General features: G+C 40.9%; 1 protein-coding gene across 2 annotated transcripts in view; it reads right to left on the bottom strand.

Annotated features, from left to right (window-relative positions):
- The window catches only part of LOC119410172 (A disintegrin and metalloproteinase with thrombospondin motifs 16), a 104,902-nt gene that overhangs the window by 60,750 nt on the left and 30,395 nt on the right, over nucleotides 1-13,757 (bottom strand). For both annotated transcript variants that reach the window (XM_037677084.1, XM_037677083.1), the window contains 3 exons: nucleotides 8,846-9,048; nucleotides 4,312-4,395; nucleotides 2,666-2,825 (listed from right to left, as the gene is read on the bottom strand). In XM_037677084.1, the coding sequence (XP_037533012.1) occupies nucleotides 2,666-2,825; nucleotides 4,312-4,395; nucleotides 8,846-9,048 (447 nt within the window). The remainder of the gene's footprint in view (nucleotides 1-2,665; nucleotides 2,826-4,311; nucleotides 4,396-8,845; nucleotides 9,049-13,757) is intronic.

Below are 13,757 nucleotides of genomic sequence, written 5' to 3'. Positions count from 1 at the left end.
ATCCATCCATCATACATACATCATACACCATCCATCCATCCATCCATCCATCCATCCATCCATCCATCCATCCATCCATCCATCCATCCATCCATCCATCCATCCATCCATTATCTTCTGCTTGTTCTGAAGTTGAGACACGGGGGCAGCAGCTTGAGCAGGGAGACTGTTCGGAGGCCCTTTCCACATCCACCTCTTCCAGCTCTTCTGGGAGGACTCCAAAGCATTCCCAGGCCAACCGAGAGACATATAGTCTCTCTAGTGTCCTGGGTCTTCTCAGGGGTCTTCTGCCAGTCGGACAAGCCCGAAGCACCTACCTAGGGAGGCACCCAGGAAGCATCCTTGTGCAGGAAGCATCCATATGCCTGAACCACCTCAACTCCTCTCCATGTGGAAGAGCAGTGGTTCTACTCCGAGTCTCTCCCGGATAACTGAACTTCTCACCCTATCTCTAATGGAGAGTCTAGCTACCCTGTAGAGGAAACTAATTGCAACCGCCTGTATCCACAATCTCATTCTTTCAGTCACTACCCAGAGCTCGTGGCCAAGGGTGAGGGTAGGAACGTAGACCGACCAGTAAACAGAGAGCTTTGCCTTACAACTCAGCTCCATCTTCACTCCACTCCCATTGCTCTGAATGGTTGACTCCAGATACACTCATCAATACCTTTACTCCCTGCAGCTTCACTGTCATGCCTGTTTCTTACTCATTCACATTTTTTTCACTTCTACTAGCTTTTATTGTTCTTCTCTTCAGGGTATACATCCACCCAGTGGACTTCATTCTGGTCCTGGTGTGCCACTGTGTCCTACTAGATCTACACCTTCCTACTCCACCTACTACACATGTTTTTGTTGTTTTGTTTGTTTTTCTGTTGAAGCTTGTTAATCACTCATTCATTCATACCAGGTGTGTTGGAACAGAGAACCATCTCAAACATCCAGGATAGTGTCCTTCCAGGGCCAGGATTGTGGAACAATGCCTCTACCTCTCCAGGCTCTCTTCCACCTGCTTCCTACTCTCACCAATTATGGATAAAGATAATGGATGGATCCATGAAATTCACACCATCTTTCAAAAATACTGTCAGAAGTTTTCTTTGTTTTGCTTGTATGGAAGCTAACTTTTTTTTTTTACAGTGAGATGTTGGGCTGCTTTGAAAGTGGGAAAAATCAGCAAGGTAGATTTGTCTTTATGACAAAGGTTTTTTTAATCATTGATGAAATCTGTAGCATATTTAGCATCAAAACAGCACAACCTTTTATGTTATTTAAAAAAAAGCTGCATGGAAATGGAAACACATTTTTTTATTTTTAAATTTTTATTTTTAGTCTGTTTCTGCTAGTAAAACTGCTGACCCTTTACTGCTTATCAAATACAAGGATAGGACTATTTAATTTAAAACAGACAACAATATTTATTGGAAACCAGCAAAACACAGCAGTATTTTTTAGTCCTAGGATTTAGTAAAAAAAAATAAAAAATGCTGTTCACTGTGTGGGCAGCACAGTGGCGCAAGTGGTAGAGCTGCTGCCTCTCAGCGAGCAGGTCCTTGGTTCAAACCCCGGTCCAGGGGCCTTTCTGGGAGGAGTTTGCATGTTCTCTCTGTGCATGAGTGGGTTTTCTCCGGGTGCTCCGGTTTCCTCCCACAGACCAAAAACATGCATGTTAGGCTGATTGGTAACTCTAAATTGTCCCTAGGTGTGAGTGAGAGAGTGAATGGTTGTTTGTCTCATTTGTCTCTATGTGGCCCTGTGATGGACTTGCGACCTGTCCAGGGTGTACCCCGCCCCTCGCACAGTGATTGCTGGACATGGGCACCGGCGACCCCCGTGACCCAAAAATGGAATAAGCGGGTAAAGAAAATGGATGGATGGATGTTCACTGTGTTATAAGTTGTTTTTATGTATTTGAGGTCTTATTCTGATATTCTATTTCCTATGTGAGTTTAAGATCATTGCTTTAGCATGTTTCTTATCTTGTAAACATTTCACATCTTATTAGAGATATGCTCCCCAGATAATGATTTTCACTGCTTTACATCTGATGTTAAACTTCCCATTATTCTACAAGACTTTAGAAAAACATTGGTGAGCCCACTGGAAAAGGAAACCTGCAGATTGTTTAACATCTGGTTCAGCTGGGGGCATTCAAACTCACTCCTGGTGTGGGAGAGAAAAGGAGTTTATCTCAGACGATGTCAAAGCAGATTTAAAACAGTAGGCTGGATAATGTGATGTCATTTACATTTACATTTGTTTAACCATGATGTTTGAGAAAATTATGCATCCAGACAGTGAATGTCAGCAGTCTGTGAACAGCTTCTCTCCAGCCTGTCAGACTTCTCAGCATGCTTCTATTCAAAATCTGTTTTTGAAGCATTTCTTCAACCAAGAAAAGGTCCTTCTGTTTTAGTTTTCTAAAATTCATTGCAACTAACAAGAAAAATCTGCAATACTATGAAACAGTGATAGTTTTTGAAGTGTACCATGAAAATGTATGCCTTATGTTGGAATGTTTTCACTTCTTATTACCTCAGGATCTGTCCTGAACTGGATCAGTCTCCCAGTAGGATTTTTTTTTTACTTGGTTTCTGAATTTCAGGTACTTGGTGTTACAAAATATCCTCAGATTTGTGAGCACTGCACAGAGTAGGAGTCTTACCCAGGGTATCACAGGGTTCGTTTTTCCAGGAGCAGATGTCGAGTCCTGTCAGGAGGATGGCGTGGTCATGGTGTCGGCCCTCTCTGCCCCCCAGAGTTGACTGCCAACGGCAGAAGCTGTTCAGGGTGTGATCAGCGTGATGGTTGATCACCAAACCATCCTGTGAGGTAAAACAGAGACGGATGGAGAGACGTTGTCTTTTAGAGCTAAAGATACCAGAATTTTGTGCACATTCTGGATCCCTGCTTGATCAAAAATGTCCAAGAAAGTGGTGTTGTCTTTTCTTATAAAACAAGCAATATGCCTTGTCGTCCCCCCCCCATCTATGAGGGAATTCAAATGAATATTTGGGGGTGGTGGTGGTGTGTGTGTGTGTGTGTGGGTGGGGGTGGGGTGGGGGTGGGGGGTGTTTAGATGAGTTTCTAAGTTTTTCTGGACTGGAACTGAACAGGGATTTCAAGTAAACAATGTTTTTGGTGTAAAATATTCGAGTAGGAGTTACAGTGAATAAGAAGACATTTATTAATTATTTTTCTTGTCAGAGGCAACGCAGAGTGACAGATCCTGATGAGTGGAGGGAGCAAGTTTATCCACAACCAGGCACAATGGCACAGCCAGGAGGTGGCCAGTGGTGGCTTTTAACACTTTCTATTTTCTTTTCTTTATCTTTACTTAGTGTCAGTTGCAGGTGGCCACTGATGGACTGGCCACCATAGTTTAATATTTGGCCACCTCTACAGCCCCTCCAATTATTTGAGTAAACTATACTTTTATGCAAAATAAAAACTAGATAGCATAATTTCATCAAATGATTGAGATGGTTGGGTTTCACATATATGGGGATGGCCATGTTGGATTTTGACATGGCAACCAAATACAGCAGTGGATAAGGATATTTTTTATGCTTAGATGTAGCCACACACCTAGATGGAAGTTGGTACCGCACTTACTTGTCAAGTTATCATGCTTAAAACATGCATACATGGACAGACGGGTGGACGAATGGACGGATGGAGGGTATTTCCAATTCCCCCTCCTCACTCCGGGACAAAAACAAAACAAACAAAAAAAAAGACATTGATTCCTCTGCTTTGACTGCTCAGTTCACCTGCTGGAGCTTTCACTGCTTCTAAAACCCCACTTTCTTTCTCATTTCACATTCAAGTTTTTCTTTGCATGTAAGATTAGTGTATAACCTTGAACACAGGACAGGAACATTTAAATAAATCATTTATTATTGTGGGAACATATAATTGTGTAAGTGTCAAAGAGTGCAACATGTTAGTGTTGACATACAGTATATAAAGTCTACAGTTACAGTGTCCAAATTTTTAACCATCACTGTCATCATAATTCTGATAAAATTGCTTCTGTTTTTATGGCTTCTGTTGTTTTTCCTTTCTAACTATTGAACTCTAAAAAATATCGTTCTTCAGATAAAGTTCAGAAGAACCATAAAGTTTCTAATGAAAGCCTTTAGAAGTCTTCAGAAGTTAGGACAAATAATAAAAACTGCAGAGATTTCTGGGAATACTGAATCTATTTGAAATATTCTGTGTTTTTGAGGTTCCATGGAGGACATGTTGTTACTGTGCTGTTTTTTTCTGGGCACGTTTGAGGATTTCCCCTGACATCGAGCTTCTCACCTGCTCTTCATCCAGAAGGACAAGACCCACGATGGCTATGTTGATGTTCCCTCCTATTGTTCCATCTTTGAACAGGCTGGAAACCTACAGAAAAAACACAAATATTGAATCTTACTGATACATGGAAATACTTTTTACTTATCTACAACTAGGACTACATTAACACTTAATGTTTGTAATGTTCTACATAAAACAAGCGATATGCAGATGTCCCGTCTCTGAGGGATTTGAACAGTGAATGTTTGCAGTTTTCAAAATAAGCATTTTTCTGGACTGAAATTAAACAGGGGATGTAAATAAACCTTAATGTTTTTGGTGTAAGATATTTAAATGTGTTGGAGTTACACTGTGGAGAAGAACAGAGGTAGCTTTTTTTTTTCTTTCTTGTCCGAGGCAGCGCAGAGTGACAGAACCTGGTCATCAGACGGATCAATTTTATCCACCACCATGTGCAATGGAAGAGCCAGGAGGGGGGCAATGGTGGCCTTGGCCACCAGAGATTAATCTGGGCCACCCCAATCATTTGAGGAAACTATACTTTTAAGCAATATAAAAACTAGAAAGCACACCAAAAGTCCATGCTCAACAATCCAAGTATAAAATCTATCTTCAGTCAGAAAACACAGTTTTCTCAAATGATAGGTCTTGGATTTTGACGCAACAACTCAATTTTTTATAGTGACCTTTCATACACTTAGATGCAGCTACACACCAAAATGGAAGTTAGCATGTTATGTACTTTTTAAGTTTTCCAGCTCACAAGATGGACGACATTTCCAAGTAAAAATTACAACACACCTTGACAGTTTTATGGAAATAACTCACAAAGCTCTTTTGATGGTATGACTAAGGCCTGACAACCACAACTGCTGTTTCCACTTCAGCTCCTTGTCTCGACATCTGATAAGTCTCAGCAGTTCATGTTCTCAGGAGCGACTCGGGATCTTTTGTTCATGTTTGCCATCTCTCTGTCTCTCAGGCCTTGTGAACACATCAGGTGCCACTCACAGAACGGTTTTTCTCCTCTTATACTCCCATTCATTCCTTATGTTCCTCATGTTTGGGCTTACTCTGCATTGGCACATGTGAAACATGGTTGCCATTAAAAAAAATAAATAAAAAGCTCTGAGGTCAAAGAGGGCATCAAAGCTTTGTGTTTTAGGTTAAATGCACAATGTTTGACAGGGTGTCAGATTTGCACATTCTGCTCTGATCTAAAGAGCTCCCATGAGTCACTATGTTTTTGTTTTTTTGTCACATAGAGGAAGCAGTTTCCATGGAGCTTCAGTGTGTTGGAGTACACAACATATATTATGGGTTTTTAGATTAATAAGTAAGAAATGTCCTGTTTGAATGTCTTTTACTTTGCCCTGGGGAAAACATAAATCTAAGCAAATACTAGATATCTTTATTTAATTACAATCTCAACAAACACCTTTCTGGAGAGCTGGCAGGTGGTGTTAAGGATTAGTTTTTTTTCTGTGAAACCCCAGATTGTATTTATGCGACTCCTCAGCACTGAGCAGAGATATTTCTAACTGGGCTTCTCACTAGAAGGCGCTCTGTTTTCAAACTAGACAGATTATCTTTGGATTTGTCAGTCCATCATTAAGTAGCCAAACGAGCGTGACAGAATTTGCTCTCAGATGATCTGAGGGGAGCAGGAACTTCACCCGTGATCTCACTCACATATCAGTTTCATGTTTGCAGACGAGCGCTTTATGATCGCAACCTGTGTTTTCAGGCTTAATCTAAAAGACGTGCATATCAGCTTACAAAACCCTGGGCTATGGCACATCTTAAATAAACTGAAGCTGATGTTATGTTCTGTCCAACAACACTTGAAAGGAATCTTGAAATAAAAGGCTTAAAAAAGAAAGCAAACCATTGTTGGCTCACGACTCAACCTGTAAAGCTCTTTATTTTATTGGAAATAGTTCCAAACATTTTGAGTTTTAGGCTATATCAAGAAAAGATGCAGACCTGAACTATGCAATTATTAAAAGATTACTGACAATTAAACAAATATCCTCCTGTTTATACTACAATTAACCTCTTTGACAGATATTTTTTAATGAATAACTGTATTTGTTTTTATTTAAAGACTCAAGATTCTCACAAGCCTTAACTTGATTTTCTTGGCAACACCTGAGGCTGATTAATTCAGGTTATTTTTGCCATCTTATAATGTTCTAAAGCAACACAAAGCTTCCTCTTCTTTTCAGAAAAACAAAATTTTAAATTTAACTTGATCACAGTAGATTTATAGAATAATGTGCTCAATTCACGGAGCGTTTGTGCCAAAACAGTATTCCTAGCAACATTATAAGCTCATAACATTTCATACTAAGGGCATAAATTGAACATGATGGGATGTTTATTAATTAAATTAGCAACCAATGCAACCATAGCATTGCATCCTAAAAGAAGGAAAAGACTTTTGGGAAGAAATGATGAGCAACCTTTACGGCCGCTTGAGCAGAATATAGAACAGAACAGTGCAGCACACATGCTACATTTACTATCTTCTGGTTTTTAGAGAGAATCAGGAAATTAAGGACAACAAACTCTGATATACATGAGATACTCACAAAAAAAATTAAAATTAAAGCTGCACAATGTATCACAATTGCTCCAGTAAGGAAACTGAAAGTGAAATTGGGTTTCTTTGTTCAGAAATGGAAACACCTTGTAACTGTGACTTTCCTTCCCTCCATTAACTACGGTGACATTATTTACATGAACGCTCCTACAAGCACGTTGCAGATGTTGGACTCTGTCTATCATGGTGCACAAAGATTCATAACTGGCTTTAACTATTGTATCTATCACTGCACCTGGTTCACTGGACATCATTAACTTCACACAGACTCTCTCTCTGGTACATTTTCATCTTTAAATCACTTCTTGGTCTGCTGCCTTGATACATCTCCTCCTACATGTCACTGCGTGAGTGCAGCTACAGCGTGCGCTCTCAGGACATTATTACCTGCAGTGTTCCCTCAGTGCAGCCTGAACAAAGGGACTTCTCCTACTCCACTCCTCTTTCCTGGAATATCTTGCAAAAAGATCTGAAGCTCTCAACCTTGACCTCTCTAAGTGGCTTTAAACATCTGCTAAGTTCCTGGGAAAAACCAATGCAGCCATGTTCTTGTTTTTAGTTTTCTACACCACCTTTCAACCTACAGTAGCTGTTTTTTGCTACATTTTCTTTTAAATACCATTTTATTTTAATTTGTTATTCTCAGTTTGTACGCATTCTTTATGATAGTCTATTGTTCTCTTTTTTGTCCACTGTTGTCATCAGTAAATCAGGTCTCTCGTGTAAATGAGTGCCTGAGGCTCAATGGGATTAAACTGTATAAATAAAGGTTGAATGAAAAAAAAAAGTAAGATGTATTATCATTGAAATATCTGTGCACAAAATCAATATGGCAAAGGATTATAATTACTATCACAGACTGCTTTCCAGCTTGCCTGGCAGCATAGTCATAGTCCTCGCAGCAAGAAAGTTGCTGGTTCGACTCCAAACTGTGGTATTTTTCTGCCTTCAATGCTTGTTCTCCCTGTGAGTGTATGTAGTCTGGTTTTCACACATTGACCATTAAAACCTGCATGTTAAGTTCATTAAGTTTAAACTGTCCCTGCGGTGTTAGTGAGTGAGTGTGAATGATTGTTTGTCTTGTTTGTCTCCATGTATCCCTGTGAAAGACTGGAGACCTGTCCAGGGTGTCCCCCGCCTCTCTCACAGAGACAGCTGGGGATAAACAGCTCCTCTGTGACCCTGGACAAAACAAATGAGTAAAGAAAATGGATGTATGGAAACCATTCCTTGGTGTAAATGTGAACTGACTGGTGATGTGTTCAGGTGTACCCTGCCGGGCATCAGCTCCTGTCACCCTCAATGGAAATGGGTAAAGACAATGGATGGACAGATGAACATAAACTAGTTTCCCCCCCAGTGCTCTTAATGTCCACAGCTGAATTAGATGGTAGAGGCTGAAATGCTAACGCACACAGTGAGTGTTGTGAGTGCCAAGATGACAGAAAAAGTGAATTTATTGCAACTACTTGTCAATACAACTATATTCATTAACAGTATCATAATCCTTTTAATAATCTGCAGTGTTTAGTTATAGTTTGTCCATCTGGGGGTGACTGTGGGGCAGTGGTAGGACTGTTGTCTTGGGACCAGACCAGTCAGAGGTTCGACTCTCCACCATGGCTAGATGTTGTGGTGTCCTTGAGCAAGCTACCTAACCCCTAAATGCTCCTTAGTTACTGAAATAGCTGCCTGCTGCTCCACTTGTGTGCATCTCATGTGTGTGATAGGTTAGACGCAGAGGACAACTTTTGTTGTTGTGTGTACATGCAATGATGACAACACATATCACTTAACCATCTAAAGTTCAGTTGTCTGCAGCGACTACATTCAGATACTTCAGATAACACACAGATGAGTCAGCCAGCTGGTAGCAGCCCCCCCCCCCCCCCCACACACACACTCAGCTGGTCTCATATTTATTCCTCTCACCATGTTGAGGACAGTGAGAACATATGTGGTGATGTTCTCGTGGCCGTGGTTGTCCATCATCTTTCTGTCCACGACCACCAGAGTCTCCACGTTGAGCTTCTGGTTGTTCTGGGTTTTCATCAGCGCAGCCCGTTTGGTCCTGGGGGTAAACTTGTACTCGTCTGGAAGGATAAAAACATCCTCCTCTGGAGGCTTGGGCATATCTGTGGGCATAGTTTAAGGCAGATAAGTGGAAATTAAACAAAATAAAGCCATTATTATAATAGTTTTAACTGTTTACCAGACTGAAGCTTGAGGTGGCGCTAAAGTGGCAGTATGCTTTAAAATTAAGCTTTACTGGTATTTGGGGACTGATGACAGAAAGAAACAGTTGCTTAATTAACAAGTCATATTTTTCACATCTAAAAAATGTATGTTGCAAAATAAATAAATAAAAATAAACCAGTAATACAAACGTAAAACTACTGGCCAAATGACTACAAGAGTTTTAAAAATAAATGAACAAGTTAAGTGTGAAACCACAATACATGCTGAACATTTGCTACAAGAAGCCAAAAAATGATAGCAGATAAATCAGATTCATGCAGTAAAAAAAAAAAAAAAATTCTAGATAGCAATGCACAATAATGAAGGTGGCTGATAATATATAATTAATTAATTTATCAATCTATCAATTTGGTGTCTTAACTGACTTCACTGTACACGTGGATAATGACAGCGTGACCTGAAGAGGTGTGAGGGAGGAACGGCCTCGCTAATTTGAACCCAAGCACTGTTTTGTTGTTGGACTCCAGTACTAGTCATAGTTTGTCCATCACCAACATCATGTTCGAACATAAGGGTGTTCATAAGTGCACTTGTCAGCAGGGCGCCCTAGGTTGATCGATGATAGACTTTGTAGTTGTGTCATCTGATTTGCAGCCATTTGTTTGGACACTCGAGTGAAGAGAGGAGCTGAGCTGTCAACTGATCACCATCTGGTAGTGAGTTGGGTCAGATGGTGGGGCAAGATGCCTGACAGACCCAGTAGACCCAAATGTGTAGTGAGTGTTTACTGGGAATGTGTGGCAGAAGAAACCGTCAGAAAGGTCTTCAACTCACACCTCTGGGAGAGCTTTAACTGCATCCTAGTTGAGGTGGGGGACATTGAGTCTGAGGTGGTCATGTTCTGCACCTCAATTGTTGAGGCCTTGAGCTGTGGCTGCAAGGTTGTTGGTGTTTCTCATGGTGGCCATCCACAAACTCAGTTGTGAACACCTTGGGTTAGGAAGGCTGTCAAGCTGAAGAAGGAGTCCTATCAGTCCTTGTTGGCTGGTGGGACTCCAGAGGTTGCTCAGGAGTACCGGAGGGCTAAGCTGTCCTTAGCCTTGGCTGTTGCTGAAGCAAAAGCTCAGCTGTGGGAGGAGTTTGGTGAGGCCTTGGATAACGACTCTCGGTTGGCTCAAAGGAAATTCTGACAAACCATCAGGTGGCTAAGGAGGGGACAGCAGCGCTTTACTAACTCTATGTTCAGTGAATGTGGGATGCTGTTTACCTCAACCGGTGATCTTGTCATGAGATGGAAGGAATAATTCTCGAACCTTCTCAGTCCCACCGGCACATCTTCCATGGAGGAATCTGAGTCAGGGGACTTCGGGGTTGGTCTGTCCATAATAGTGGCTGAGGTTGCTGACATAATGAAAAAGCTCAGTAGCAGGGCTCTGGGGGTGGATGAGATCCACCCTGATTTCCTTAAGACTCTGGATGTTGTGGGACTGTCTTGGTTGACACGCCTTTTCAACATTGCATGGACATTGGGATCAGTACCACAGGAATGGCCGACTGCCTGGGATGGTGACCTCTTATACCCTCTTCAAAAATGGGGACCGGAAAGTTTCTAGGAGCATCACTCTCCATAGCCTCCCTGGTAAGGTCTATTCAGGGGTACTGGAGACATGAGTCTGATCGTTGGTCAAATCTCAGATCCAGGAGTAACAATGTGAGTTCCGTCCTGGCCTCATCTGAGATTGACAGACGTATTGGTACAGTGCCTGCAGTTTTGCAGACTCTGTGCCAGTTTGTTGTAGTGAAGAAAGAGCTAAGCTGTAAGGTGAGGCTCTCTGTTTACCGGTCAGTCTATGTTCCTACTTTTAATATATAATAAAATAAAATAAAGTGTTGTTATCATTGTATGTTCCTATACAAAGATGAAATTGGCTCTCTGCATTTAACCCATCACACCTGGGATACACCCAGGTGGAACAGTGGGCAGCTATGTAAGCACCAGAGGAGCAATTTGGGATTAGGTGTCCTGCTCAGAGACACTATGAGATATTCAATGACCTGAGATCAAACCCAGGACCTTCGGGTCTTGAGTCAGCTGCCCTGCACCTACACCATCTCGGCCCCTTTACCTATGGTCACAAACTTTGGGTAGTGACCAAAAGAACAAGATCGTATATACAGTCGGTTGAAATGCGTTTGCTCCGCAGGGTAGCTGGATTCTCCTTTAGACGGGGTGAGAAGTTCAGTTAGCCAGGAGAGACTCAGAGTAGAAACACTGCTCCTCCACATCGAAAGGAGCCAGTTGAGATGGTTCAGGCATCTAGCAAGGATGTTCCCTGGACAAGGTGCTGTGCAAAGAGATGTCTGGACTTCCCTGATCAAGCTGCTGCCCCTGAGATCCGACTTTGGAACAAGCAGAAGATAATGGATGGATCAATTAATTTTATTCACAAATGCAAGCTTCTGCCAATCATAAAGCATATCGTTTATTTCTATAGATAAAGCTTCATAATAAACAAGACCAGCCTTTTTATTACAGTTTTAGATAAAGAATGCACACGCAGGCTTAACTTTTAGATTAAAGACACAGAACTTGTGTTTTGATTATTTTTCTTGGAAATTTAAATTGTGAAATAAACTTTCTCAAATTTAAACTTGTATACTGACAGAAAGTCAGCTCATTTGTCATTTGCATGGTTCAGTAGATCCATGGTGGTTCTGACTTTTTTGCTCCGAGACATCAGTTCTGTGTTTCCAGGTTATCTAAAGCTTCACCTGTTAATACCTAACTGGGATCAACTGCAGGCAATGAGCTCAGTTTGCTTCTACAGGCAGAGAGCAGGTGATTAGAGCTCAGCACAGATGTTCAGCGATGTCAGCTGGTGGAAATGTAAAACGCCCAGACAGCTGAGGTTCTGCAGCAGTACCAGTCCACTCCCCTGAACAAGCAGTGTAATATTTTGTATTGTCATTTTATACAAACAAGGAGTTTATAGAGGAAAGTGAATTTAAATAATTACCCTTAACCAACTAATAAAGTCAATCAATTTGTAAACTGAGATTGAAAAGTTGATTCTCTGAGGTGAATCCAAAAAGAACTTTCACTCAAACGTTCCTAATATTAGGGTCGAAAAGTTCTCCACATCTTCATATAAAACACTTTCTGACAAATCCTTGTAGTGCTGCTTTTCTCTTAAACATATAAAGCAGTACAGTGATGTCTCCCATTGCTGAGGGACTAGAATAGTGATTTTGTTTTATTTTTGAGATGAGTGCTTTTCTGCACTGGAATTGAACAGGGAATGAAAGTAAACCTGCATGTTTTTCGTGCAACATATTCAAGAGTGTAGGAGTTGTGGAGAATAACAGAGTTTTTCTTTTTTTGTTCTTGTCTAAGGCAGCACAGAGTGACACATCATGGAGAGAAAGGGGAGCAACTGTATCCACCACCAGGTAAAATGGAGGAGACAAGGGGTGACATGTGGTGGCCTTGACTCCTATAGATTAATCCTTGACCACTCAGAGGGCCACCCACAATCTTTTGAGGAAATTATACTTAGCTATATAACTATACAATGCAAAATAAAATTAGAAAGCAGAGGTTTTTTTTAAACGATCCGGATGGCTTGTTTACATAAATAAATAGTGGTGGCCATCTTTGATTTTGATGTGGAAATCCGATTTTTAACGATGAGCTTTCTTACACCTTGATGTAGCCACACACCAAAATGGAAGTCGATATCTCTTGTATCTTTCAACTTAACAAGCTCAAAATGCAGCTTTTTCCAATTACTCTCTTTGCTTTGCGACAGGGGACAAAAAGTGATGAAGATGCACTGGTGCACCTCCACAGAACCTTTAAACCACCACAGCTTATACATTTTCTAAAACCGAACAAGTACAGTGCTTTAAGAACTTATTTTAAGTTTCCTTTGCACCAGACAAACACTCTTTGAAAAACAGTCAGCTAACAAAGGTCAACAGAAATGTATTTGTCTCATCACGTGTGTTTTGTTTTTGTGTAAAATCAGCTGTAAGACGTGATAATTCCACACACGGTTTAAATTTAATTAGCTTTAAAACCAATAAAGTGCTTATTACTATAAATGCAAAAATATTATTATTATTTTTTTTTTTTTTTTTTTTTTTTACATTTAGCCTTTATTTATCCAGGTTAGTCTCATTGAGCCACGAGAACTCATTTTCAAGAGAGACCTGTTTTAGGGAGCACATGGTGGGGGTTAAGGGCCTTGCTCATGGGCCCAGAGTGGGGCGAATGAGGGTGGGGGCAAGTGTGGGTGTTTCACCTACCCCACCCACAATTTTGATGTTGTCGGGGCCGGGGCGTGAACCGGCGATCTTCGGATCACAAGCCCACCTCTCTAACCTCTGCGCCACCACCATATTATGACATGTGGGAATGTGCCTTAGTGGAAATAATTGTATTTAAAGTTTCCTTATTTAGAAACTTAAAGAGAGCAAAAATGAAAAACTCAAATTTCTTTTTAATCTAATTTTGTGATTAAAAGCCAAACAGGATCCAAATGTAAATGTCTCTTTGGTGAATAAAAACCAGTGTGACTAAATTTACCCTCATATTAACATTTAGCTACATAATCAGTGCAGAAAAAGCTGAAATGACTCCCCC

The sequence above is a fragment of the Nematolebias whitei genome, chromosome 5 (assembly GCF_014905685.2).
Source record: "Nematolebias whitei isolate Nwh7 chromosome 5, NemWhi1, whole genome shotgun sequence".
Classification (NCBI taxonomy): Eukaryota; Metazoa; Chordata; class Actinopteri; order Cyprinodontiformes; family Rivulidae; genus Nematolebias; species Nematolebias whitei.
The sequence above is the reverse complement of the archived record's forward strand: the minus strand, read 5'-3'. Positions and strand labels throughout refer to the sequence as shown.